The sequence below is a fragment of the Aspergillus welwitschiae genome, assembly GCF_003344945.1.
Source record: "Aspergillus welwitschiae strain CBS 139.54b unplaced genomic scaffold BDQ94scaffold_35, whole genome shotgun sequence".
NCBI classification, from domain to species: Eukaryota; Fungi; Ascomycota; class Eurotiomycetes; order Eurotiales; family Aspergillaceae; genus Aspergillus; species Aspergillus welwitschiae.
This window is the reverse complement of record NW_020798729.1, coordinates 160119-186003: the sequence shown is the minus strand read 5'-3', so window position 1 is coordinate 186003 and position 25885 is coordinate 160119. Positions and strand designations below refer to the sequence as shown.

General features: G+C 52.3%; 13 protein-coding genes across 13 annotated transcripts; 6 read left to right on the top strand and 7 right to left on the bottom strand.

Moving 5' to 3' along the window:
* Positions 1-280: 280 nt before the first annotated feature.
* On the top strand, positions 281-3367 carry BDQ94DRAFT_173665 (uncharacterized protein; the record flags this gene model as incomplete). The annotated part of the gene is made up of 3 exons (XM_026772204.1): positions 281-677; positions 733-956; positions 1016-3367. The coding sequence occupies 3 exons, from the start codon at positions 281-283 to the stop codon at positions 3365-3367; spliced, it is 2973 nt and encodes a 990-aa protein (XP_026622673.1).
* A 2340-nt stretch (positions 3368-5707) lies between these two features.
* Positions 5708-7567, top strand: BDQ94DRAFT_182193 (putative pectin methylesterase). The gene is made up of 2 exons (XM_026774080.1): positions 5708-6371; positions 6437-7567. The coding sequence occupies exons 1-2, from the start codon at positions 5733-5735 to the stop codon at positions 6989-6991; spliced, it is 1194 nt and encodes a 397-aa protein (XP_026622672.1). The 5' UTR covers positions 5708-5732; the 3' UTR covers positions 6992-7567.
* On the bottom strand, positions 7094-8692 carry BDQ94DRAFT_161905 (transcription factor S-II, central domain-containing protein; the record flags this gene model as incomplete). The annotated part of the gene is made up of 3 exons (XM_026769458.1): positions 7094-7225; positions 7263-7552; positions 7819-8692. 3 exons carry the CDS (start codon positions 8690-8692, stop codon positions 7094-7096), a joined length of 1296 nt encoding a protein of 431 aa, XP_026622671.1.
* BDQ94DRAFT_150157 (uncharacterized protein) lies at positions 8514-9292 on the bottom strand (the record flags this gene model as incomplete). The annotated part of the gene is made up of 2 exons (XM_026767522.1): positions 8514-8754; positions 9035-9292. A coding segment is annotated over one exon (258 nt), but the record flags the coding sequence as incomplete, so codon positions are not given.
* Positions 9293-9416: 124 nt separating this feature from the next.
* BDQ94DRAFT_182189 (alpha/beta fold hydrolase) lies at positions 9417-10479 on the bottom strand (the record flags this gene model as incomplete). The annotated part of the gene is made up of 1 exon (XM_026774079.1): positions 9417-10479. One exon carries the CDS (start codon positions 10477-10479, stop codon positions 9520-9522), a length of 960 nt encoding a protein of 319 aa, XP_026622669.1. The 3' UTR covers positions 9417-9519.
* A 37-nt stretch (positions 10480-10516) lies between these two features.
* BDQ94DRAFT_82296 (putative endosome-associated ubiquitin isopeptidase (AmsH)) lies at positions 10517-12507 on the bottom strand. Its single transcript, XM_026776629.1, has 2 exons — positions 12275-12507; positions 10517-12217 (listed from the first exon to the last, which is right to left on the bottom strand). The coding sequence occupies exons 1-2, from the start codon at positions 12416-12418 to the stop codon at positions 10712-10714; spliced, it is 1650 nt and encodes a 549-aa protein (XP_026622668.1). The 5' UTR covers positions 12419-12507; the 3' UTR covers positions 10517-10711.
* A 433-nt stretch (positions 12508-12940) lies between these two features.
* Positions 12941-14842, top strand: BDQ94DRAFT_173659 (uncharacterized protein; the record flags this gene model as incomplete). Its single annotated transcript, XM_026772203.1, has 2 exons — positions 12941-13064; positions 13125-14842. The coding sequence occupies 2 exons, from the start codon at positions 12941-12943 to the stop codon at positions 14840-14842; spliced, it is 1842 nt and encodes a 613-aa protein (XP_026622667.1).
* A 111-nt stretch (positions 14843-14953) lies between these two features.
* BDQ94DRAFT_82289 (protein kinase domain-containing protein) lies at positions 14954-17125 on the bottom strand. The gene has a single exon (XM_026776627.1). The coding sequence runs from the start codon at positions 16900-16902 to the stop codon at positions 15664-15666; it is 1239 nt and encodes a 412-aa protein (XP_026622666.1). The 5' UTR covers positions 16903-17125; the 3' UTR covers positions 14954-15663.
* A 937-nt stretch (positions 17126-18062) lies between these two features.
* BDQ94DRAFT_82291 (uncharacterized protein) lies at positions 18063-18655 on the top strand. The gene has a single exon (XM_026776628.1). It carries the CDS (start codon positions 18197-18199, stop codon positions 18542-18544), a length of 348 nt encoding a protein of 115 aa, XP_026622665.1. The 5' UTR covers positions 18063-18196; the 3' UTR covers positions 18545-18655.
* Positions 18656-19181: 526 nt separating this feature from the next.
* On the bottom strand, positions 19182-20078 carry BDQ94DRAFT_150149 (SRPBCC domain-containing protein). The gene has a single exon (XM_026767521.1). The coding sequence runs from the start codon at positions 19941-19943 to the stop codon at positions 19305-19307; it is 639 nt and encodes a 212-aa protein (XP_026622664.1). The 5' UTR covers positions 19944-20078; the 3' UTR covers positions 19182-19304.
* Positions 20079-20584: 506 nt separating this feature from the next.
* On the top strand, positions 20585-21952 carry pgxC (putative extracellular exo-polygalacturonase). The gene has a single exon (XM_026774078.1). It carries the CDS (start codon positions 20605-20607, stop codon positions 21925-21927), a length of 1323 nt encoding a protein of 440 aa, XP_026622663.1. The 5' UTR covers positions 20585-20604; the 3' UTR covers positions 21928-21952.
* A 230-nt stretch (positions 21953-22182) lies between these two features.
* On the top strand, positions 22183-23545 carry BDQ94DRAFT_182179 (uncharacterized protein; the record flags this gene model as incomplete). Its single annotated transcript, XM_026774077.1, has 2 exons — positions 22183-23391; positions 23471-23545. The coding sequence occupies 2 exons, from the start codon at positions 22183-22185 to the stop codon at positions 23543-23545; spliced, it is 1284 nt and encodes a 427-aa protein (XP_026622662.1).
* Positions 23546-23752: 207 nt separating this feature from the next.
* BDQ94DRAFT_173654 (uncharacterized protein) lies at positions 23753-25419 on the bottom strand (the record flags this gene model as incomplete). The annotated part of the gene is made up of 6 exons (XM_026772202.1): positions 23753-24390; positions 24449-24516; positions 24606-24979; positions 25053-25120; positions 25189-25225; positions 25291-25419. The coding sequence occupies 6 exons, from the start codon at positions 25417-25419 to the stop codon at positions 23753-23755; spliced, it is 1314 nt and encodes a 437-aa protein (XP_026622661.1).
* Between the last annotated feature and the right edge of the window lie 466 nt (positions 25420-25885).

The following is a 25885-nucleotide window of genomic DNA, read 5'->3' as shown; positions in this document are numbered from 1 at the left end:
AAATAATAAACTGGAGGAAGGCGAAAAAAAAAAAAAAAAAGTGGGCTTACGCACAGGGAAGGTCGCCCGTTGGAGCTTAGAGAAGACAGACGTGTTTGTCTGGTCCCGTGCAATTGAAGGCTGCCCACCCCCAAATATTAAAGAGTACATTCCCTCCCTTCGCTCCCCTCTCTTCTTCTTCTCTTCTTCATAGGACTATCCGACTCTTGCCATTCCTGCCATTTTTTGTTTGCGTCTGCTCATATCGTTGGGTTCGAAGGCTGTGTGAGCCGAAGCAACAATGGCGGAGCGGAGGATTTCCTATGCTCCCGACGTGGAGAATGGTGACCATTCTCGCGCTCCTCAACTTGATGATGGTGCTGGTCTCGACGAGTACGCCGCGTTGAACCGTTACATCTCGACCGCCCCCGACAAGCGCCGCGGTTCGACTGCTAGTGCCGGTGGCGTGAGTGCCGGCAAGAAGAAGAAGGGTTTCTCCCTCTTCGGTAAGAAGGGTGATGGTGTGGAGGATGGCTTCGTCTGCCCCGATGACTGGCTCGAGACCGACATGCGCTCCGGTCTGCGCTCCAGCGACATCGAGCCTCGTCGCAAGCGTACCGGGTGGAACGAGCTGACCACCGAGAAGACCAACTTCTTCGTTCAGTTCATTGGTTACTTCCGTGGTCCTATTCTTTATGGTAAGGCAATCGACTCGGACATTGCATTGCAGGGATGTCTCTAACAGTGCTATAGTTATGGAATTGGCTGTCTGTCTTGCTGCTGGTCTTCGTGACTGGATCGATTTCGGTGTCATTATTGGTATTCTTATGCTTAACGCTATCGTCGGTTGGTACCAGGAGAAGCAGGCTGCCGACGTTGTCGCTTCCCTCAAGGGTGATATTGCTATGAAGGCCATCGTCATTCGTGATGGTCAGGAACAGGAAATCCTTGCCCGTGAACTTGTTACTGGTGATATTGTATGTTTATTCTACGCCGTTTCCACTCTGTCGGCACTGTCTAACATGCTTTCCCATAGATCGTTATCGAGGAAGGTACCGTTGTCCCCGCCGATATTCGCCTGATCTGTGACTACGACAAGCCCGAGAACTTCGAGACCTACAAGGAGTACCTCGCCACCGTTGGTGACGACACCCTTAAGGAGAAGGAGGATGAGGACGACGAGGATGGTGGCATTGAGGCCCGTGCCGGTGTCTCTCTCGTCGCCGTTGACCAGTCCGCCATCACTGGTGAATCTCTCGCTGTCGACAAGTACATGGCCGACACTTGCTACTACACCACTGGTTGCAAGCGTGGTAAGGCCTACGCTATCGTTACTGCCACCGCCAGACACTCTTTCGTCGGTAAGACCGCTGCTCTCGTTCAGGGTGCCCAGGACCAGGGTCACTTCAAGGCTGTCATGGACAACATCGGTACCACCTTGCTTGTTCTTGTCATGTTCTGGATTCTCGCTGCCTGGATCGGTGGTTTCTACCGTCACCTCAAGATCGCTACTCCCGAGAACGAGGACCGCAACTTGCTCCACTACACCCTGATTCTCCTGATCATTGGTGTCCCCGTCGGTCTCCCCGTCGTCACCACCACCACCCTCGCTGTCGGTGCTGCCTACTTGGCTGAGCAGAAGGCTATCGTCCAGAAGCTCACTGCCATTGAGTCCCTTGCCGGTGTCGACATTCTCTGCTCTGACAAGACTGGTACCCTCACTGCCAACCAGCTCTCCATCCGTGAGCCCTACGTCAACGAGGGTGTCGATGTTAACTGGATGATGGCTGTCGCTGCCATTGCCTCCAACCACAACATCAAGAACCTCGACCCCATTGACAAGGTCACTATCATGACCCTCCGTCGTTACCCCAAGGCCCGTGAGATTCTCGCCCGCAACTGGGTCACCGAGAAGTACACTCCTTTCGACCCCGTCTCCAAGCGTATCACCACCATCTGTACCTGCGATGGTGTCCGCTACGTCTGCGCCAAGGGTGCCCCCAAGGCTATCCTCAACATGTCCCAGTGCTCTGAGGAGGAGGCCGACAAGTTCCGTGAGAAGGCTGCTGAGTTCGCTCGTCGTGGTTTCCGTTCCCTCGGTGTTGCCGTCCAGAAGGAGGGTGAGCCCTGGCAACTGCTGGGCATGTACCCCATGTTCGACCCCCCCCGTGAGGATACCGCCCACACCATCGCTGAGGCCCAGCACCTTGGTCTGTCCGTCAAGATGTTGACTGGTGATGCTCTTGCTATTGCCAAGGAAACCTGCAAGATGCTTGCTCTTTCTACTAAGGTCTACGACTCCGAGCGTCTGATCCACGGTGGTCTTGCTGGCTCTGCTCAGCACGATCTCGTTGAGAAGGCTGACGGTTTCGCTGAGGTCTTCCCCGAGCACAAGTACCAGGTCGTCGAGATGCTCCAGCAGCGTGGTCACTTGACTGCCATGACTGGTGACGGTGTCAACGACGCTCCCTCTCTCAAGAAGGCTGACTGCGGTATCGCTGTCGAGGGTTCCACTGAGGCTGCCCAGGCTGCTGCCGATATTGTCTTCCTTGCCCCCGGTCTGTCCACCATTGTCGATGCCATCAAGCTCGCCCGTCAGATCTTCCAGCGTATGAAGGCCTACATCCAGTACCGTATTGCTCTGTGTCTCCACCTTGAGGTCTACCTTGTCACCTCCATGATCATCATTGACGAGACCATCCGTGCCGATCTGATTGTCTTCATTGCCCTGTTCGCTGATTTGGCCACCATCGCCATTGCCTACGACAACGCCCACTACGAACAGCGCCCCGTCGAGTGGCAGCTGCCCAAGATCTGGGTGATTTCCGTCATCCTCGGTATCCTCCTGGCTGGTGCTACCTGGATCATCCGTGCCTCCCTCTTCCTCACCAACGGTGGTATTATCCAGAACTTCGGTTCTCCCCAGGAAATCCTCTTCCTCGAGGTTGCCCTTACCGAGAACTGGCTCATCTTCGTCACCCGTGGTGGTAAGACCTGGCCCTCTTGGCAGCTGGTTGGCGCCATCTTCATTGTCGATGTGCTCGCCACCCTGTTCTGTGTCTTCGGCTGGCTCTCCGGCGACTACCTCCAGACCCACCCCGTTGACCGTGCCGACTTCTCCGTCAACGGTGATGTCGACATTGTCACCGTTGTTGTTGTCTGGGGTTACTCCATTGGTGTCACCATCATCATCGCTGTGGTGTACTACCTCCTTACCATCATCCCCTTCCTTGACAACCTTGGTCGCAAGACCCGCTCTCGCGCTGACACCCAGATCGAGAACCTGCTTGGCCACCTGTCCAAGCTGGCCATCGAGCACGAGGTCGACGCCCACGGCAAGAGCCGCTACATGCTGGGTGCTCGCGCTGAGGTCGAAGAGGATGAGTAAACGCTTGATTGCGCTCCTTAATACCATCCGACCTGGATATCACTTGCTGCGCATACATGCATGAGCTGGGATCCCGGCTACCCTTTTTACCCGTATTATAGACTTTTTTTTCCCTTATTACCTTGTCTCTACTGATAGAGTCAATTTCTTTTCTTTTTACATGTATGTATGTCATTAATAGTGGTAAATTTAGTCAATCAAGGGTTCAATTAATACATCTTCCATTGTAACTTCACTACTACTCAAACTTCTAACCTCTTCACCTTCAACCAAACTAATCCCTCCTTGCAATCCACCAAATCAATAATCAAAGTGCGCCCACTGCCGACCACTTAGCCGAACCAAACCACCTCAGCCCTGACCTGACCACTTCACCACGGTCCACCCATCGGACCAAGTTCTGGGTGCAGTGGGACCCGGTAAATTGGAGTCAGGGGCGCACCACTTCACTCACCATCTCCTCGGTTCCCGTTTCACTTGCGCCCGTTCGGACTCCGGCCGATAGCCAGACAGCCAGTTGCGTCGCACCTCACCTTCGGTCCTTGACACCGAACATACGTGTCTGAGAGAGCTCGAGTGGATCCGAGCTATTGATTCTGGTCCGGACAAGAGCGAGACAAAACTCTCGTAATTGCGCCTATCAATCGGCCTGTACCTGCCGAGTCAGTCGTCGACTAATCGGTCGGCGTCTTGGATACGTTTACGAGAGAGGCCGAGGTTAGTTGTAGATGATAGTTTAATTGGCCTCGTATTGATGAGGAGGGTGTAATTTGCCGATGCCGATGGATGGCATTGATAGTGTTTGTTAAAGTGGTGCACGGATGGTGTTTGTGCTGGTTACTCGCGCCTTAGTGTGGTGGTGGTAGTGGTAATCGTACGTACGTAGTTGGGAGCTGTGCAGTGGATGGGAGTGTTTTGAATAGATTGTGCTTGTGCAAGGTGGGCGTGCATTGCTGCTTTACTTGCTGGGTTGGGTTTGGGTTTGTCCAGTTGGTGATGTGCGTTGGATGTTGAGTCGGTCGTATTTGAGGTTTTTTGCTTGGTGCCTTAGGCCAGTGCTATGAGCAGCAATGAATGTCACTTGCACAGTGTGAGGAGGGCTTACCTCACTTTAGTCAATCCACGGATTGTCTATGACAAACTGAAGCCTACTGAGCATATGAGTAACTGCTACTCAGGTTGACTGACTAGTATCTGAGAACAGATGGAATAGTTCTTCCTGGCAAATAGCAGGTAAGTAGCTGCTTTCCTGCAGATCGGAAGCTTCTATCTCATATTTGACTCTACAGACTTCATAAAATTACGCTACTTGAATCCTGGAACTATCTAGTGCTTCCCATACACTCATACTTAAAAAGAGACTTGACTACATGGACAACTTGTACGCTTGCTGCCAGCAACGCCCAGAAATCGCAATGGGACAGGTATCTTGTCGGCATGAACTGACTCGATGTCTCGATCAACTTGTGCTTGGCTATCGGAGACAAAGTATGACAGCTGTTGCTAATTGGTGTTCCTTGATCCGAGAGCAGGGGCTTACAACTGTTCGTCGTGGCCTATATGCCGGCACTTTTAAGACATCAATATGCTTCGAGTTGCCAGCAGACAAAAGAATCACCTTGCTCAGACATTGGCATTCATAGAGGTTGCGGTATGATGGCAAGCTCTAGTGAGGAATTGGCCTTTCCTACGTGCTTACCATGCATAGCTGATGCATTATCTTTGCTAAAGCATCGTTTGCAAACCAAGCACTTCTTCTTGAGGGAAAATCGTCGACATTGCTTGGGCTCAAGCCCATTGCCGGCTTCATGACAGACAAGTCTGACCAGCTCCAAAAAGCTTAGCCGTGATATGGCTCATGCAGGATTCTCCATACTCCATTAGATAAGTCTGATGCATGAATGAGGGATTAAACACGACTAGGACGAATGCAGCGCCTTCGTGATAGCGCATCGAGATATCGGCCCCCATGGCTGTCCGCGGAGCATCACCACGTCAAACAACTCACTAACTGACTCTGGAAGATACCCCCGACCAAAATGAAGTCAACATCATCCCAATAATGCATCTAACCCCAGAGCAAGTTCTCTCCACCAACTGCAGTCCAAGTGAATCCGATCCTTCAACCCGACAGGTGGAACGCAATTCTCCGGCGCCTCCACATTTCTCCGGCCTCCGTCTGGGGAAGAAGCAAGCCATGCATCACCGTATGATGCCATGATAGAATGTCAGTCTGGGGTAACTGACATTATGCAGAAGCTTGACCATCCCCGCATCCCCGGATTGCGTTGATCATCATATAAAATGGCCACAAAAATGAACAGGGTCAACCACCAACCAGCCAATTCCACCCCAATCCCAGACAATGCTCCTCCACGGCCTTCTGTTGGCCCTCCAGGCCATTCTAGCCTCCTCAGCAGCCATAACCTCCCCATCTTCAAACCATCTCTCAACGGCAGCTCGTGAGAAATGCCAAACAACCCTCCAATGCCCCCCCGGCACCCTCATCGTCTCCAACACCCACCCCCAACTCTCCAACTTCACCACCCTCCAAGCAGCCATCAACGCCCTCCCCAACGACAACTCCTCCCAAACCATCCTCCTCCTCTCCGGCACCTACAATGAACAAGTCAACATCACCCGCTCCGGCCCCATCACCCTCCTGGGCCAGCAGCCAGACCGCGCAGCCCTAACCGACCCTGCCCGCAACACCGTCAACCTCACCTTCGCCGGCGCCAACAGCGACAGCACCGGCGACATCGACAACGTCTGGTTCAGCGTCATGGTCGTTGCCCCGACCCTGGACGCGAGTCTCACCGGCTCCGGCACAACAGGATATCCAGTGCCAGCGGATACCCCGTTCGGGAACACTGATTTCCGCGTGTACAATATCGACTTCCGCAATACCTATGCGCCGTACTCTGCTGGTCCGGCGCATGCTATTAGCTTCAGTCGCTCCAATGGAGGGTTCTACTACTGCGGGTTCTACTCTTACCAAGATACTGTACTTCCCCCTCCCTCCCCCTCAACCCTACCCCCCCCAACCACAATACTAACAAGTAAAACCAGATCTACATCGGCAAACTCGGCTCCGCATACATGTACAAATCCATTCTCGCGGGCCAAACCGACTTCCTATACGGCTTCGGCACGCTCTTCATCCAATCATCCCAGATCGTCCTCCGCTCATGCGGCGGCGGCATCACCGCCTGGAAGGGCACCAACACAACAGTCCGGAACAACTACGGCGTATACATCCACGACTCGACCGTAAACGCAGCGAACACCTCCATCGCAGAGCAAATCAAGGGATCCTGCGCCCTAGGAAGACCGTGGAACTCACTGCACCGATCCATCTTCGCGAACACGTACGAAGACGGAAGCATCGAGCCATCGGGATACATTAACTGGGAGGATCGGTGGAGTCAGAACGAGACGTTGATGGCGGAAAATAAGGCGTATGGGCCAGGATTCAACCTCACAGGGAGGAGAGAGAGCGAAGTGTCAGTGTTATTGAGTAGCAGCGAGGAGGAGAGGTATCGGGATCCGAGCAGGGTGTTCTTGTTTGAGGATGGAAGGGAGGGCAATGTGGCGTGGATTGATTGGGATGTGGTCTCCTCCTGATAATCTCAGTCTTCTTCCCTTGAATCAGTAGTTATGTACATAAAACACACAAGTCAATCAATCACCCCTTCTGAACAAGATCATCCAGTTTCCCGGAAATGGCTAAATACGCCGCTCCCGTATCAGCCCAAACCCTATACTCCTGTACTTTCCACTCTCCATCAGAGTCTTCTTCTTCTCCTCCATCTTGTGCAATCGCCAATCTATACACAAATCCCTCGTCCCAGCCCATTTCTGTGCGTTTGGCAATGAATCTCGCCCATCCTCGTACACAAACACATCCTTTCTCCTCGTCGATCACCCAATCCTGCTCGTCCTCGAATCTCATCCCTTCGTAGCGTAGCGCAGAGCCCATCGTCTCGAAGTAGCGTTTCACTCCGTCTTGGCCGGTGAAGTCGCGGCCTAGGAAGGGGGCGAGCTGGGGGAGGCCGGCTTCGTGGATTAATGGGGGTGTGGAGGGGGAGGAGGTGAATTGGGCGAGGATCGTGGATAACGGGGGAGGGGGCGATTGGGTGAGGGTTTTGAGGAAGGTGTGTGTTGTTTGTTTGAGGATTCTCTTGTCTGGCGGCATTTTGGCGGTGATAGTTGGGTGGTGTTTACTTAGTTGCAGGAGGTATTGGTATAAGTAAGAAGGTATAGATGAATGACGTATGATCTATGACACATGACATAACTGAATTGAACCTGACAACCAACTCCTCGCCTATCACCCAACACCATGGGGAAATACAAATTGAATGGATGAGTAAAAACATGAATGAGTATAATAAATCGATTTTGGCGGTTTGGTCACTGCTTCCATGACTTGCCGCAGTTCATACACGTACAAAACAATGTCATCGGTTCGTCCGCACTGCGCGTCTGCGCTTCCGTATATGTCACCTTGCGCTGTCCACACTTGCCACATTGCAAGCTCGTACTGATACTCCGCTCCGCCTGTGCCACCATCGCCTTGTCCATGTTCTCCTTTTGAATCTTGCGGTCGCGCTCCTGCTGTTCCGCCGACCGGAGCTCGTCGTGCGACATCCGGACGAATTGTTCTGGCGTCACGTCGCCGTTGAGGACCCGCACTCGCAGTGTCGGGTTCGATTTGTTCTTGAGGTTCTGGTAGAGACTGCGGATCTTCGTGCGGTATTGTTCCTTCGTTTCCGGTCCGAGGTCGCTAAAGGCCGCCGCTTCGACGGCCGACGCCTTGGACAGGACTGTGCGGGGGGGTTCAACCGAGTTGAGACACAGCCCATCGTACATCAAGCCGATGCAGCTGTCGCGAATTCTGTTGCCGGTCTGGTTGGTGTCCACGCCATCGGCCTTCCAGGTACGCTTGTCGGGAGGCACCGAGAGCTTCGAGGCCTTATCGGAGGGAGTCGCACCGCCGGAGGGGGTGCCGTTGGTTTTCGGGTGGGGAGAGCTGCTCGACCGTTGACTAGCGCCGGGGGAAGCCCCGGCCTTTTGCTTGTTCACTTCGTGGCGCCACTTGGAGACGATTTCGCTCGCGAGACGGGCGACTTCGGGAGATTTGTGTTGTTTAAGTTTGTTGACGGCGATACCGACACGGGTCGATCGCAGCAGGTCTTCGGTGGCTTTCACCCCTTGTTGCAGCTGCTTGAGCAGTGGTATGATGGTAGAGGGAGGTTCGTTGGAAGAGGCGGCCTTGGTCATGGCCTTGGCCCGGAGCTCGATTTCTTTGGCGTCCATAGACATGGTGGTGGATATGAGTAAATAGGTAGATAGAGATAGATCGATGTATATAGAGCTTATAGCGCCTGTGATGGTTAGCAGGATGCTCACACGATAGTAGGTACAAGCGACATGTGCTGCGATAGCGAGTAACAGTATGTGCGACAATACGCAGGAACAGACTCAAGCAGGGGTGGAGTCGGGACAGTTGTACGTGTGGGACAGTGCACGTGCGAGATTCGCTGGACAAGTATATACTTTGCCCGGCGATGCAGGGAATGCAAAAGAACCAAGCCACAAACAAGTGAAGTGTATGCGCCAGAAGGGAAAACCGGAGGGATGCGTTGAGATGGTGGAGGGACTCACTCTGTCGCACGAGCCGGTGGGATTCACCGTTCCGGGAATGGAGGAGAGGAGAGATGGATGAGGTTGAGATATTGTAAACTCTCGTATTAACTGAGAGGAGGATTTGCAGGGTTCTCGCGGCAGGGGAGGATGCAGCGAATGAGAACCGGAAGAAGATGAGTTTGAGAAGATGGTAGGAAGAGAGAAGAAGCCGCAGCAGAGAGGCAGTGGAAAGTTGCAGAAGAGAAGAAGAGAAGAAGAAAGCAGCAAAAGCAAGTCGCTTTCGCTGGAATTGCGATGGCGCCAAGCCCGGGGTTTCCTGATTGGGAATGGTGGGGGGGGGGGCCTGCAGTGGGAATAGCATCAAGTTGTGGTCATCTTGACACTTATACAGAGTCTCAAAGACTCACAACTGACTCAGTACTATGCCATGATCAAGTAAGCATCTGTGAAAGCTGTAGTTACCTCACCACTACCCCAATATCTACAACACTACTATAGTATACCTACAACACACTACTACTTCTACCTTCAATCATCTCCAACACCCATTTCACCTCCTCCACCACTACCTCCGGCCTCACCAAATGCACCTGATGTCCACAATCCACCTTTACCAACCTCGATCTCCTCGACAACCTCAACTGCTCCCTCTGCCACTCCCCCACCACCTCCTCGCACCTCCCCAGAAACCTTCTAACCGCCTCTCTCTGCTCTTCACTTCCATTCCCCATCTTCACTCCCATCTCATAAACCCTCTGATAATCCTCCCATCCCCGTCCCATCACCACAGACAATGGCGTCTCCCCTAACCCTTCTCCTTGTAACTGCCTCTTCCCCTCCAACTCCTTACAAACCCCCACCAAGTTCCCTCTCTCAGCCTCCCACATCCCCATTCCGCGCGCAATATCCCTCGCCCTCTCTCTCCACTCCTCACGACTCAACTTAGCGTTCTCGCGTAATCCCGTCACCGTAGCGAAATTCATCTCCCCTAATAGAGCAGCAAGATCACTATCCAGGTTGGGATTATCTTCGAACAGTTTGTATTGATGCTCCGTTGATCCTTCGGCGAGTACCATACCACCTATATCTGCAGGATAAAGATGGAGATACTCCCTTGCGATGATGGCGCCGTACGAGTGTCCCACTAAGATGTACGGTGGTGGGAGATCTGCGTTCGTAAGTAGAGTGTGTAGTTCGCTGGCAGCGAGAGTCGCGCTGGGCTTGTACTCGGTATCTAAATCTGGGTCATCGCTGCGCCCGAGACCGGTGCGGTCGTAGACAAGACACGGGGCGAATGGGCTCAGTAACCGGATTACAGCGGTGTAGCTGGACGAGACGTCGCCGGCGCCGGCGAGGAAGATGGTGAGAGGCTGGGTGGTGCGGGGTGGGCCGTGCAGATGCAGGTACAGCTTGTGGGGGCCGATGGAGATGTGGGTGCCGGTGTAGAGAGGATTAGTTGACATGCTGATGCTAGGTAGTAATATGTTTGAGATGAAGGAAGCGGGTGTATGAGTGGATTGTAAGAGTATAGGCTTGCAGGAATAGTCACATGGTAGTTAGTTAGCTATTTTCTTGGGTGTCTAGCTGACAGACTAAGTAGTAAGGTATAGACTAGTGCATCATTCCTCATTAGCTCCTTATCATGTAATCATATGCTATTGACGCTCAAAGTAAATTGGCAACAAAGATCTAATGTCAGAATTGAGACCCCTTGGGGCGCAGATCCACCGTCTCGAACTCCAATCCTTTTGCCTCAAATACATGTCCCGGGCGCAGCGCATCTGTGTAAATGTTTGCCTCTCCATGGGGATGGAAGAGTCCCGACTGCGTGCAGTTGAGCACCGTCTTCAGCCCCGGAGGATCCGTCAGCCGGAACACTCCCCAGTCGGGCGTCTTGCTGGGCGCGCACACGATCGCAATGCTCTCCGGCAGCATCACCTGGTATCCGCAATGTGTGTGGAGGTCGCGCGAGCTCATAAAGCACGTCTGTGTCGGGTGCGTGTGGATCCAGCCGAGCACCATCAAGTCCTCTGAATCGCAGTAGTCGAAGATCGCAGACTCGTTCACCGTCTCGCACGTGTCCGACGTGGCCGTCTGTTCAGGGATGAGGAGCCTCGAAACGAACAAGGCGTTGGAGACTAGCGTGCCGCACAAAATGCCGCACGTCTCTAGATTGCGCTGCGTATTCGGGGATACCAGTGAGATGAAGTGCTTGCGTAGATCAGGTGGCAGGAACAACGTCCGCAGAGGCGTTCCGTTCTCTAGATAAGCAGAGGGCTTGAAGGTATAGCTGGACGGGTCCAAATTTGGGCTTGCAGCCGACCCATCGGTTGCTGGAACCTTTCCAGGAAGCACAGGAGGCTCAGCCGGGATCGCTGCGGGCGAGACCTTGTCTGGACGAGGTGGAGGTGAAGGTTCTTCAAGGCCAGCCAGTTCATGTACATACGAAGTTTCCTTAGGAGGCAGTGCGGGCGCTTTGGGCGGAAGAACAATCCTCTTCTCAGGCTCCACCTTTGCGGCCGACGGAACTTCCAGCGGCTTCTGACGAGGGACGCTCGGATACTTGTATGCGCCGGTTGAAGAGGTTGCGGCAGATGGCCGGACCATAGGCTTAGTGGCAACCTGTGGACGGTGATCCGCCCGCGGATCGTCCATCTGGATTCTCACGTTCTGTATGCGTCGGCTCAAGTCATCGTCCTCGGTTCCATCTTTGCGCAGGGCATGCTCCCAGTCTCCCCACACGCCAGCAGCCCGACGAGTCTGCTCCTCTTCAGGTGTTATGCCTGCTTGTCGGATAGCCTTTCGGACAGTTGCTCGTCGGCTAAGCTCCGTCCGAGCCAGCTGCACCGCCAGGTCTTTGTTCTCTCCTGCTTCCAGAGGTTCTACGACCCCTGCGAGGGCGGGATCTTGAGGCGGTCTGTGGGTTGAAGTGGGAGTGTTATTCTCCGCTGCTGGTGCGCGAGCTTGCCGTTCACGCATCAACTGAGTATAGCGCTCGTAGCGTTTGTTGATCCGGGGTTTCAGAACTTCGAGGACCTTTAGGTTCCGTTTGACCTCCTTTTCGGCTTCCACTAAAGCTTTCCGGTTCTTTTCATCTCTGGCCTCTGGATGCTCCGCCAAATTGACAAGTACCAACTGAGCATGGCGAAACAATAAAAGGTAGGCTTGTTCTTCGTGCTTTTCGCGTTCGTAAATCCGAGCCTAAGCCACCACATCAGTCAGCTCACTCCACAATAGCCAAGCAGCAGGTTTACCAACCTCTCTCATGAGAGTAGACGCTGTTCGCAGCCAGTAGCGTAGAGGTATAGACGGGTTGTACTCATAATCCTGAGCCATGCGAGTGATTGATTCCACACTCTGCGGGGACCCCGCACCGGTGGCCGGAGGTAGATGGGCGGCCATGGCTGCGCATGAGACGATGGCAGTCGATGATGAGAATTAAATCGAAGAGAAATCAGCAGGCCTGTCGCAGCAGTCGCAGTTCATTGACGTCTGGCGCGAGACCAGCGGCAGTCGTGGTGGGGGCGTGCCGCATGTAGATGATAGGCAGCAGAATCAAGGCACCGAATGATCGGGTTGAGTTCAGGCACGTATTGTGGAGCAGGCAATTTATAGCTTTAAGTCAGGGTGCATCGTGTTTGCATTCCACCAACCGAGCGGGGTGGGTGATAGTTAGTCAGGTACAGGAGAGAAGTGCAGAAGTTGGGATCTTTTAAGTTCGGCGGAGCTGCAGAGATGATCGCCGGCAAGTCGCGCTGGCATTTGTTCCTCTCCATCTCTCGGCCTCTGCTCCACCTTCACTTCCATTCTTCTCATTCGGCCCGCTCAACCATGACGCCGTCCGCCAGGGTCCTCTTCCTTGAATACCAGAAAGGCTGATCGCTTTGCATCTTTTGGTCTCGTCCGCAGACCTGGTGCCCTACAATGGCTCCACGAGCCTCAGCTCTCGCCCGGTTTCCGCTCGCGAAGTCGATCGCCAAGTGCTTCCCCGGCCACCTCAAGCGGAGAACCAACAGGAAACCGGAGATTGTCAGTGAGGCGCTATGTGGTGAGTGAAGCAGTGTGATGTTGTTTCATGTATTTTTCTAACACGCCTTTGTTTCCGCAGATCATGCTCTGCAGCGCCTGTCACCGTACCTCCTCCGCAATCGGCCGTTGGACATCCTCGACCTCTGGCCTGGAGCTGGCCTCTGGTCATCCAAGATCAACAACCTTCTCCAACCACGACGCCATGTCCTCGTTGAACCCGAGCTGCAGAACTTCCGCCCGCTACTAGACCCGCTGGCCCAAAGCCATCCGTCCTACAAGCTACTGTCCATGGACGTCTTCTCCATCGGCGACTGGAAACCTGTGCTCACGGAGCATTTCCCCGAACAAGGACCGGACAATGGCGATCATACCGGAGTTCTGCCAAAGAACGACATCCTTCTAGTACTCGCGAACCTCCCCGCCACGACCTCCGACAAAGACCATTTCACCGCAGGCAGATGGTGGCAGATGTTCATGGAGACCTGCATGCAGCAGACGGGACTACACTCCTACGGAGCTATCCGATTGCTGGCGTCTCTACCATCGACAGAATCACAGGCTATCATTCCCCGCTACGTGGTCGATCGCCGACGGGTTTCGCTTTGGACGGAGAATGTTGCGCTACACACCTTTGAAGTCGCCGCTCCTCAAGACGAGAAATTCTGGGTCAACCACAAAGGGTTCAACGTCGCCATAGACAATGCCGCGCGTGTCGCTGAAAGGGCTGCCGAAAAGAACATCATCACACCTCCCGGAAGGGAATTTCAACCGCTCCTCCCAGCCCCGGAGAGCCCCGACCCCGGCCGGAAACCAGTGCCTTACACACCGCGCATAAGAACAGCCCTCCACGACAGATTCTGCGAAGACATCCAAGCCCTGGACAACATGGACAAGTCCTCCCCAGGCTACGCTGAAGCGAAGAAGAAGCGCAGTCGCGCGCAGACCCGTCTCAACCGAGACAACCGACAAGCATACTTCCTCCAGCAAATGGTCGACCAGTCGCGCGAGATCGACGCCCAATACGATGCTCTATCACGAGCAGCCGCCGATCCGAACACGACCTCCGCCGACTTCAAGCCTATTCTCGACAAAATATCCGCCCTGCGGAGCTCCATCACCGACGAAGGCCAAGAAAACTACCACGACCACCTCAAACAATTCCCCCACATCCACGACAGCCACCGCGCCTCCCTCCGCAGCAACAACAACTTCGACGACGCTCTCCTAGCCTGGGACCGCCGTCCCTTCGAACCCCTCCTCATCCACCCGGAAGAACTCTACCCCCAAGGCATCGACCGCAGCATAGTCTATTTCGAACCGAACCCCAACTCCCCCGTCGTTGAAAAAATCAACGCCCTCGATCCCTCCCAACGCGGCGACGCCTTCCGCCTCTTCGAAACCCTCTCCCTCTCCCTCGGCCGTGGTCGCGAAGCCCTCTCCGTAGCTGAAGTCCTCCAGCTTATATTCCCGGGCCGCTCCACCAACGACATCGTCAAAGCCATCCCCAGTCTAGCCGAATATGCCGCAAAGACACCAAAACCAGACTTTGACAGTCTCCCGAAGACCATCCACGGGGGCGAAGACCCGGCGACAAGTTTCCAGGAGAACCTGGACTACGACCTGAGTGATGTGCGCGTGCACATTCTCTCGACATCGACGATCTGGGATATTTGCATCGAGTATCAGCGCAGCGGGGTCTCGGTGTCAAGTGTGCAGTTGAATCGGTTGTTTGGGGGGACGTTGACGTCGTATAAGACGGGGGTGCATCGCGAGATGGTGAAGAAGAGACTCCACTGATGAGAGTATCTTGAAATGGATGTATTTGTATTTTGGTCATGAGATATGTATAACTAGTATGTACTGTACTATATGATAGATGATAGACTCTCCTCAAAATGATAGAATAGATACTAGGGATGAAACTGTATGTGAGCCAGTAGCATGATCATCTCATTTAGAAATGGATTTGTTTCCAGTTCAAGTTGACCCCTGGAAGGTTGTTTGAGAAAATTACTTACTATCATACTACATACACATCACGTCGGTTATCCAGTGTCTCGTAAATCAAGGATCTACTGCTTGGTCCAGCATAATGAAATAAAATTACATGTGAGATTTTTGTATGACTGAAACATGGCTATTCATGATGGAGATATTAGTAGTAGGTATCCTTGGATTCAACACAAAGAGCTGCTTATATCTGAATAAGCTATAGTTGGACTTGGATCACAGATTTTGTATGCATACTAGATGTAGTTAAAACATGATGCTATGACTGATATGTATGAAGTTCGTTTCACTGTTGTTATTGTCATTAGTATAGCAGAAAAGGATGAGTAATGGAAAATGTATTTGTTTCGTCTGCACATCTATTCTAACGGGTATCTTGAATGTTTCTGGTTGAAGTGAACATAATAGTAAAAGAAAAGAAAAAAAGAAGAGAAAGAAGAAGTCAAGAAGATAAAGAAGATAATCTTCAGACAAAGTCTGACAAATGTGAAAGAAAGATTAGAAAAGAGGCTAAGTGAAGAAATGGCCGAAGATAACGAGAGATTAAAAAGGGGTCTGAGATAAGAACGCGGGATGCGATAACGAAAGAAAGGCAACCATGGCCAAAGTTAGATCGAAATAGACTCGACCAGGTTGACCCAGTCAGCGGGCTTGATGCGCTGGCTCGGGTCTTTGACAATGGCCGGTTTGATGATTTGTTCGACGATCCCGTTGCGCGGTATGCGAGATCCATTCGGCCCGGAGCGAGCAAACTCAATCACGCGGTGGCCTTCACGGGCCATGGCCAGTCGTTGAAAGTGGTTGGCACCCGGGTAGAGGAGTAAATCGCCTGTAGCAGCAGCGAGCAGAGTAACGGCTAGAGAGAAGACGTCAGACTCTGGGGTTGGCGCCACATCTGGGGACTTTAATGATGAGACGCATAGAAGCTCCGGGGCTGTAAATGGTGGTGTTAGAGCCGTCAGAGCCGTGCCCAGACTACTTTCGGGGGAGGAAGGATTGCTGATAGGGTGAGCGGAGGAGAAATCGGCGAATAACGGTTCGTAAGGGAAGTGGTCGGATTTCAAATCGTCGCCACTTGAGCGTGCACGGAGCAAGATGTTGTGAGGCTTGATATCACCATGCACCATCTGTGGCCCGTCATGGAGCCAACACAGTCCGGTGATCAGTTTCTTTGCGAGGTCATGCCACTGGGTCATGCCCTGAATGGGCTCGAACATAGTTCTGGTGGTCTTGTTCTGCAAAGCCACAGCGGCTTGTTCTTCGATATACGTTGAGAGCGCCAACGGCACTGCTGACATGACGATGGAGTGAGAGTCGGCGATATATCCCTTGAAGGGTACAACATGGTTCTGTGACCCAGCGACACGACTGACCCGGGTCAAGGCGAGCGCTTCGGCATCCAATATGGAGTGCGCATCCCGCCTTGCGGGGGACTTGACCGCTACCGTGCGGGCTTTGACAGCTGGAGAGCTGGGAGGCGTAAGCAGGTAGGGCTTGGAGGACTCGCATGGAGTAGCTTTGTAGACAACACTCCAAAGACCGCGGCCAAATTCAACAGGCCGGCCTCTGGGGTCCGTATGGTATTCCAACTCATCTGTAAATGAGTCAGAGGTGGACACGGTGCGATCTTCCGCATCGACATCCTTGAGTTTTCCCTCGATGGGCGACAAGAATGGACTGGAAGCCCCAGAATGGAGGGTGGCAATGCTGCCTGAAAGGCTCTCGTCATCTACAGTAGGAGTCACCGGAGGAGTCATTCCGGGCACTACTAGAAGAGGCGGCGCGCGAGTATCCGTATCATGTTGAGTGCGAACAGAGAGCGGGAACGGCATATGCGTAGGAGTCATGATGGACAACTCTGAAGAAGCAGATGCCTCTGTGAAGATCGCAAGAGGCGGGGATAGCGGGGAAGGCGACAGTTGAAATCGGTGCGACGATTTGGTTTGGTTTCAGCGCCGATAGGACCAGGGATCTCCGGTCAGGAAAAGCGATAAGAAAAAGACCCGCGTATCTATGTTGGACTGGCGCGAATACGAGATGAATCACTAGAATGTCTGCCGGTGTCGCTTGATTTCCGAGGACTTTGAATAAGATTTAAAAGAAGCAATAGCAGGCATAGAAACCAGGACTATAACCAATGACGAGGCAGTTGGTGGCAAGCCGGTTGGATGACGTCGGCACCGGGATTCGAGTCCGTCTGGCGCTTAAGACTGACTATTGATGGGCCAAGGTGCAGGAAGATGAATAGGACAGGAGATAGCGGACTGATGAGGATTGCAACATATACATGATCTAGAATAGAGGAGTAGAAGAAGTAGACAATAGTGAAAAGTAGAAATCAACGCAAAGCAGGGAGAGAAGAATTTGAGGAGGCGACGAGTCTCGACCCGGTGGATTTGGAAAATGCAAATTAATTATTTGAAAAAAGAGAGGGAGCAACTGGATAGATCGACAGAAAGAGCGATAGCTTAATTGTGACGGAGGAACCATGGGTGATTACAGCAAACCGTCGCAAGTAACCGTGACATGCCAAATAGATAGTTCAGTTCCACCCACCGGGGCGAGTCTTGGCCTGGCGGGGAGTCCATCCTCGTAGTCCCACTAACATGCTCGGAGCAGCATCGGCTCTTTTCGGGTGTGCATTTTCCATTTCGATCCCGAAGCAGTATGTTGAAATTGGGAGTTGAAATGGGGGAACGCAAACTGGGGTAAGGTTTGATGAGCAGGAAAGCCGCAGCAGCAACCAGGAGAAGTGAGAGCCCTGAATGCGACTGCAAGAAAAGAAAGGGAAAAAAGCGAGACTGAATGGAATTGCGACTTTCGCGTTTTTCCCACACTGCACGGACACTATCCCCGATTGGGCGTTAGTCTCCCGTCGTTAGTTGTCCGGCTGCCTCAATATGGCAAGCCGGTGGGTCCAGCTGGCCCCTCAACCCTCGAATTTCGTGCATTTTCTACTTGTTAGTCGACTTAGTCTCCTTCTCATCCAGTCATTCGGGCACAAACGGCTGTCACCCTCGCATTCTCGCCCTGGGAAGGCCGTCGCAAAGGGTGAACGAATAACCATAATTCCATCCTTGTTTTGTGGTGTCCCCACCCCCTAAAAAAGGATGACGAAGACCTTGAAAAGTGTGACACACGATGCTGCAGGAATTACTATCCTCAAGGTCTTCACATTCAACCACTTCACGCGCGTCGTGGCGTCTGCTGGACACTGCAGGGAATACACATTGTGGTTGTTGGTCTCTCAACCAGCCTGAGACTAGTCGATCTTATCGTAACATTCCCCGACCAAGGAAAAAAAGAAAGCACATGGGTACATGCAGACCATGGCTCATCCTCCCTGCGGTAGTCCTGCAGGCGCCCTTCTTCCTGCGTGGATGTATCAAACGGTATAGCGGCCCCGTTTCAGTCTGGCGAGGATCCCATCACATACTCCGAATAAGGAAGGATGAACGAAAATTCGAACCTTCGACTGTGGCTGCTTGAAAGGGGGAAGACGAGGACGAACCCAAAAAAGGCCTGTTCAAGAGACAGCCGAGGACGTAACCCTCGGACGGGGCCTCAGCCAATCTCCACCCCCACGTGGGTCATGGTCAGCCAGGGAAATTGCCTGCCATTGAGACGCTCTTTTAATCTCCACTCTGGCATCCGACCTCCTACCAAACAGCGTATCTCTCAAATAGTTTCAGTTACTGTCACATCAGGTGCATGACCCTCCCACTGGCCATCATAATCCTCGCATATAACTACTCACTAGGGCCAATCCTAGTAGCGTGGAGGTATCTTCGGGTCCTTACGCGACTCATAAAATTCCCTCCTTTCCGAAGTGCTGACACTGTCACCTCTCTCAACTCCACTATCTACTGCGAGTCGGGGGCAAAGCCTCGCAATCTGATATCTCACTTCACCATACGGGATTAAAGGAACGGTTCCCGACGCAATGACCTGGCACGGAACCGGTGGATGGCTCTGGAATAGCACACATCGCCGTGCCAAGCGCGCACGGGGCCGACGCTAGTTGTGGCTGTAAGGCTGTCTCGGAATCCGTGGTCTGCGATTACCTCCAGCAGGGACCTTGAGGGTCGAAAACAATACTAGAAAATAGAGAATTTAGATACGAATTCAGGGATATCATTCAATTTACCAAGCATGCAATCCCCCCTGCCCAATCGCTCCAGCAAGGAGACTTCCATTTAAGCTCGTATAATTACTATGTACAAAGTAAAGGGGCAGACCCTAGCTCATCTCATTCCCGCGTCGTCTTCTTCTCAACATACTCCTTGAGATCCTGCAACCACGCCTCAAAGCATACTTCCAACTGTGCCCCTACCATCCAGCGAACCACATACGCCAGGGCTCCATTCTGCGCCTCCCAGTTGCGCACCTCCGTCCCCCGCCTCGTCTGTCCCTGCGCGTCCAGGATATCGACCTCCACGAACTCATGGACTCGTTCCGCCGCCAACAGTGAGGACATGATGCGTCCCTGCGCCTGCGCATCAAGAACCCAAACGATGCGACCGGATTTCTTGCTCTCGCTGGGCGGATCCCACTCCGTCACGACCAATGGAGTATCATTGTTCGCCTGTGCACGCTGTGGCTGGGACGAGCTGGTCGGCTTCATGTTCACGTGATAAGTCATCTTCGTCCCAGTCTGGAGGACCGGGGAGAGATCGCCCCCATCGGATCCGGGCTGCTCTCGGATAGTCACGGCAGGGACGAATCTGTTCCATGATGGCCAGGTAGAGGTGTCCATTAAAGTATCCCAGACCTCTTGCAGTGGAGCATCGATTATTGCGACACTCTGGCAGTGGCCGACAGCCTCGGACGCAGGGATATTGGGCGTCGGCATCATCGCGAGCGCCGACTTGGGTGTGGGGGCAGTCATTTCTAGAGAAGAGCTGATTGGATGTACGTAGATGTGAGGTACATGTAAAGAAAGACTATAGAGTGATACGCGATAGTAGAGAAATAGCTATCGAGCAAGAGAGCTATGACACTGACTGACAGGAGAAGTTTCGACGCCCGGCTCCACCCCCATGTGACCCCGGATAAACACACTTGCACGGCGCCATCACATACATCCCTGCAGCATACCAGCTCCCACTTCGTTTGACACGGACATTTAATCTACTTTTATTTGTTTTTTAGATATTGGGTCTATTTCATAATATGGCCTTCACGTACTCTTCACTTATTACATGAACATCCGGGGAAGCAGGAAGCTACCTTGGCTGTTGTCTGGGCAGCTCTCCACACTTGGCTAACTGTCACAATTTCTCCACCAATGCCAGCCTAACGCGGTGCTGTCTTGGTTGATCTATACGCCGATCAGGTCCCGCGCATACTCTACTCGCGGCCTCTTGAGGAAATTTCCCGGTTAATGGACCTGAGGAATTTGCAAATTTCCGAACGCTTGTCATGTCTAATGGCATGGCAATTGGAGACCCTGAACCTCGGGAGCGCAACATTATGTTGTGATATAAGTAAGGGTACGTATGCGAGTGTTACTGGTTATTCAGTGAGCTACTGGCTATTCACGCATCGTCATGTCTGTCTTCAAGGCATCATTCCTATTTCTTCTTTCCTCCTCACTAGTCCACGGAGTTCCACACTCCAGCAGAGCATCTCGGAGCCAACAATGCGTGGTTCCGTCCAAATACCAGGCATCGAATGGGACGGCTGATGACTCGGCTGCTGTCTCCCAGGCCTTTGCACAATGCGCGACTGACTCGGTTATTATTTTCGAGGAGGGTGTCAACTATAACATCTTTCAGCCGATCACCGCCACCAACCTCAGCAATGTGGAAATCCGGATGCACGGCAACCTGCATCTGCCACAGAATATCACTGCGGTGCAGAATATCGTCAGTGACGGTACTTCTACATGGTTTACCCTAGAAGGACCAAAAGTGGACTGGATTGGTCCCGAAGACGTGAACAATGGCTGGATCGACTCGTACGGACAACCGTGGTGGGATGCGAACCCTGCAGGTAGTTCAGGCATCGATAACCGTCCGCATCTCATGAGCTTCAAGTCTAGCCAAGCCACTTTGAAATACTTCAGGTCTAGGAAGCCCATCGCCTGGAATGTCAAACTGCATGGACAAGACATTACAGTCAGCCATGCTATTATCGACGCTACCTCGACAGGTAGCTTCCCATTCAACACCGATGGTTTCGATGTTGAGGGTACCAATATCCAGATCACCGACAGTATCATGTACAACGGCGACGATGCGATTGCAGTAGGCGCGGACTCGCACGACATACTTTTCACAAGAAACACCATCGGCTATCAGACTCACGGCATGAGCATTGGATCGCTGGGAAAAGATCCCACAGACTTCGCCAATATCAGCAACATCCGCTTTGACGATGTGACTGTTGTCGATGGGCTCTACGCAGCGCGCTTCAAGTCATGGAGCGGAGGGACCGGACTCGTCAAGAATGTGACCTGGAACAATATTAGAGTCTTCAACGTGACGTTCCCGATCTTTGTGACTCAGAGTTATAGCGACCAAGGCGCCTCCCGGTCTGGAACTGTCAATGCTAGTTCGGCTGTGATGATGGAGGATTTTACCTGGTCTGACTTTGCTGGCTCGATCAATACGTACCAGCCTGGTGACGGTTCTTGCGTCTCCGACCCTTGCTGGTACAACGTTGGGCTGCCAAATTTGAAGCATACGGAGGCCCTCATCATCGAGTGCCATACTGCTCAATCTTGTAAGAACTTTGTGACGGACAATATTCAACTATACCCGCAGGTTCTGGAACCAGCGAGTGTGATCTGCATGAACGCAACGGCAGCCCTCAATCCTGATCTTGGATTTACATGTAAAAACGGGACCTACAGCCCATTGTCCAATTAATGGAAACTAGTGATAATACAGATGCTTGATATCCAGCCCACCTTACTGCTTGATCCAAAGTGGCCTAAGCCATCCACAGGAAGCCACACCCGACACATCGACTTTCAGGAAGGCACACCCAAACTAAGCATATACAATAATCAATCCAAACAACTTCATTACTGTACTTCTTCTCATACCCAGTATCTATCGCTGATACACCATCCACTCGTTTGATAACCAAGAATCTGCATTATCACTACAGTCATAGCACGCATGTCCCACCCTATCACCAAATTCCAACCATTCCCCAATTTCTACGTCTACCGGCCAGGCTACATGGTCGTTCCTCTGATTCCCCTGGACGAGCTACCCTCCTGGATCCAAGTCGGCGATTTCGACTGGGGCAATAGCTCGCTCTACGAGGCTATGCTGCCCGCTAGCTTCAACTGCTTTCCACGAATAGGTGAATACGACGTTATCTGCCATCATTGCTACAAGAACGTCGACAGCTACCACCGCAGCGTGTCTGAGAGAAGTGACAGCAATGCCTCTTCTCGTGCATCCGACCTTCCCAAGGGGCTTGCTGCTCAGTTGCCTGCGAATTCTATCTTGCTGGACCCCTCGTTTAAACTTGAGCAGCCGCCGTTTGGGGCAAATTTGAATGTTAGTCCGTTTGTTGGACTGTGCTTCTCTTCTCAGAGTTTGGGAAAGCTGTGTAAGTGTCTGTGCTGTTGTCGGGATGATCAGAGCGATCATGATACTCCGCATCCGCCGAACAACCAGACTCAGGAGGATAACCAGACTCAGCAGAATAACCAGACTCAGCAGAATAACCAGACTCAGCAGAATAACCAGACTCAGGAGGATAACCAGACTCAGGAGGATAACCAGACTCAGGAGGATAACCAGACTCAGGAGGATAACCAGACTCAGGAGAATGATCAGGATCCCCCGTCTCATCAGGATACTCCTCCGCCTACGAATCCACCTGCAAAATCTCCTCCAGAATCACCGGGTCATTCGGATCCTTCGGTGCAGCTTGAGGAGGGAACGCCTCTAGATGATTTGTCTCATTTAGGCCAGGGATCCAAGGCAAAGCAAGCGTCTCAAGCAACGCAGGCATTCCCGACGAACGGGACTGATCAGACGGACCAGGAATTCGTGGCATCTCTGAGAGATCGAGCAGTCCAAATAGGGCATGCAGCCTTGTCAGGTCAGAACAGAGCTTCAGATATCGCAGTCTCTTCAACCTCTGGATCTGTCGAAGAAGCCCGGTCTCAGACGAATGGGGAAGATGAAGCTGCAACTTCGGGAGACACTGGAAACAACTTCCTTGGGAGGAGGCGAGTGCCGCATCGAGACGAACCGAATCGCCGGGGTCGGTTATTCGAAGGCGACGTGGATCCTTCCCTAGGAATAGGGCTTGGTAGTATTGCTTCTATTATGGGAGGATCATCGGAGACTCCTGTCTCTACCACCGAGGTGAGTGTGTCTTTTGGTCTTTGCATTGTTATTAGCCCGTTCTATTTGGTCCGCTCTTCTACAGTAGCTGACTAGACAGGAGCAACCTGGTAACCAGGGAGGTGATCAGACACAGCATGCTCAAACTGGCATTTCAGAGGATGGACTTGATTGAATGGGTTTTTAAGTGATTGGACAGACTCGGTATAGTTTGGTTTGGCAACTAGAAAGAGGTGATGGGTCATGTAGTTTTCCTTCAGTATGCTTGATCAACACTAGTAGGTAGCGCTAGTTCATAATGATTCCCCGATACCTACTATGCAGTCCTTACAGTACATCCACACATCAAAATAGGGTATACACCAACACATACCATACTACACTACCACTCAAACCCATTCCCCCCAACCCACTGCGGATGCAAAAACGGCGCACCACTCGACCTCCTCGTCCCCTCCGACAACCTCCCCTCCACATCCCCCCAACCCCCAGTCCCATGACTGGCCCCCTCCGCAGACCCCGAAACAGAAACAGAATCCCACCTCAACTCCCTCATAATCTGAATCCCTTCTCCCCCACTATCCCCCTCTCCACCCCCATTCCCATCCCCATCCTTATTCCCATTCTCAACCCCAGACCTAACACTCCCCGCATCCCCCCACACACTCGTCGAAACCGTACTCCCCGGCGCAAACATATTCCCACCGGCCCCATACACACTCAAGAAATCAAAATCGATATGTTCCGGCTCATTCCTCGACCCTCTCTTCGAGAGAGACTTCCTAGTCCGAGATTTGGATATCGTTGGTGGTGGTTGGCCTGCGGCTGCTTCTGCTGCTTTGTTGTTGTTGGGATTACTGTTTGATCTGGAGTCTTTGTCTCTCTGGTAGGAGCGCATTCGTGATGGGATTAGTTTGGGGAAGATGCGCACGAGGAGCGGGCGCAGAGGGGGTAGACATGCGCAGATTATGGCGACGTTGGATTCGACGAAGGACCAGGTTGCGGCGAGGCCGTTTCCTGCTGTTTGTTTTGTTAGTATGGATTGGAGGTATAGGGTAGGGTACGGAAGGGAGTATACAGGTGAAGTCTGGGTCTCGGAGGAGATGGACGATGGTTGATAGACGGACGATGCTTGTTGCGCAGACACTGTAACCATTACCATCATTAGTTCTTTCCTATACCGACGGAAGAAAGAGGGGGGGGTTGTATAAGATAAGAGAGTAAGGGGGACATACAAAAACCCCAATGCAAAAATAACCAACAGCGCGGCCTTCTGCCTTTTCGGCAGATTTAAATTCGCCAGGATGGGCAAGGGAAGCACAACGAGTATCAGATCAGTGGTGATCTGGAACGCGGCATTCAGACACCATACTACATCCTCGGGGAGACATGTATGCGGGATAGACGTATCCCAGAAGGCGTTTATGGGGATACAGAATATCAAGGTACTGAGGACCATCCAGAGGCCGGTTATGATGACGAAGATGAGGGTGAGGATGAGAAGGATGCGGTAGGTGTGGGTTGGGAAGAGGCGGCGGTAGAGGAAGATTAGAGATAACTTGGTGAGGGTGAGGGTTAGGTTGTAGAGGGGGATTGTTATCCAGAGGGCCTTGATTTAATTCACTTCATGGTTAGCAACTATATCAAGTATGGAAATAGGGTAGTATAGAGGGGGAGTATACCTTTAATTGCCTCCTCACCACCTCCGGAGCAAGATCTGCTTCGTTTTCGGCGAGGCCGTTTTGGATTTCTATTGTATACATTGTTAGCATTTATCGTTCATTCCAGATATATCATGCAAGCATCGCATCGTCTTACCTATGACAAGGAAAGCGAAGAACACCACATCAGTCGCCTATACCCACCACATCACATCATATCAGCACTGCATATCATCTATCCAGAGAGTATACTGCCTACCAACGACAATACAATCAACAAATCATCCCATCCCGGTTTCCTCACCAGTTTCAATCGCGTATACAGTCGCAACGCGACCGTGACCGTCGCCAGGCAAAGGAAAACGATTCCCACGGGCAGGGCATACATCCTGCTGCGGTGAACTGACGACGTCTACTACCTGGGAATGCAGGAAGCAACGGCATATTTTGTCGATATTGAAGAGGCCATCTTTTCTTGTAGTTATTCCTTTTACGAGGAGAAAAGATTTCAGATGTCGTCGGTGGCCAAATGCTAAGCCCGAGGTTGCAAGGCCGGATCCAGATCTATTGCGTCAAGGATACTGATAAAGTCAAATCCCCGCGGATATTGCAGAACTGGGCTGGTTGTGCCACCACAACTGGCTCGTATCCACGGTTCGGTCCGTTGGCATCCAGATTCATTGCTGGGCTCGCTTAGGAAATGTTCCAGAAAACTGTATAATGTCTAGAAGACTGCGTAGTTGTCCGGAAGACTGCTCAAGTCTAGAAAGGTGCATAATATCCAGAAGACTGCGTAAGTTCAGAAGACTGCGTAATGTATTTTCATTATTCAGGCATGTACAAGTTTCATGAGA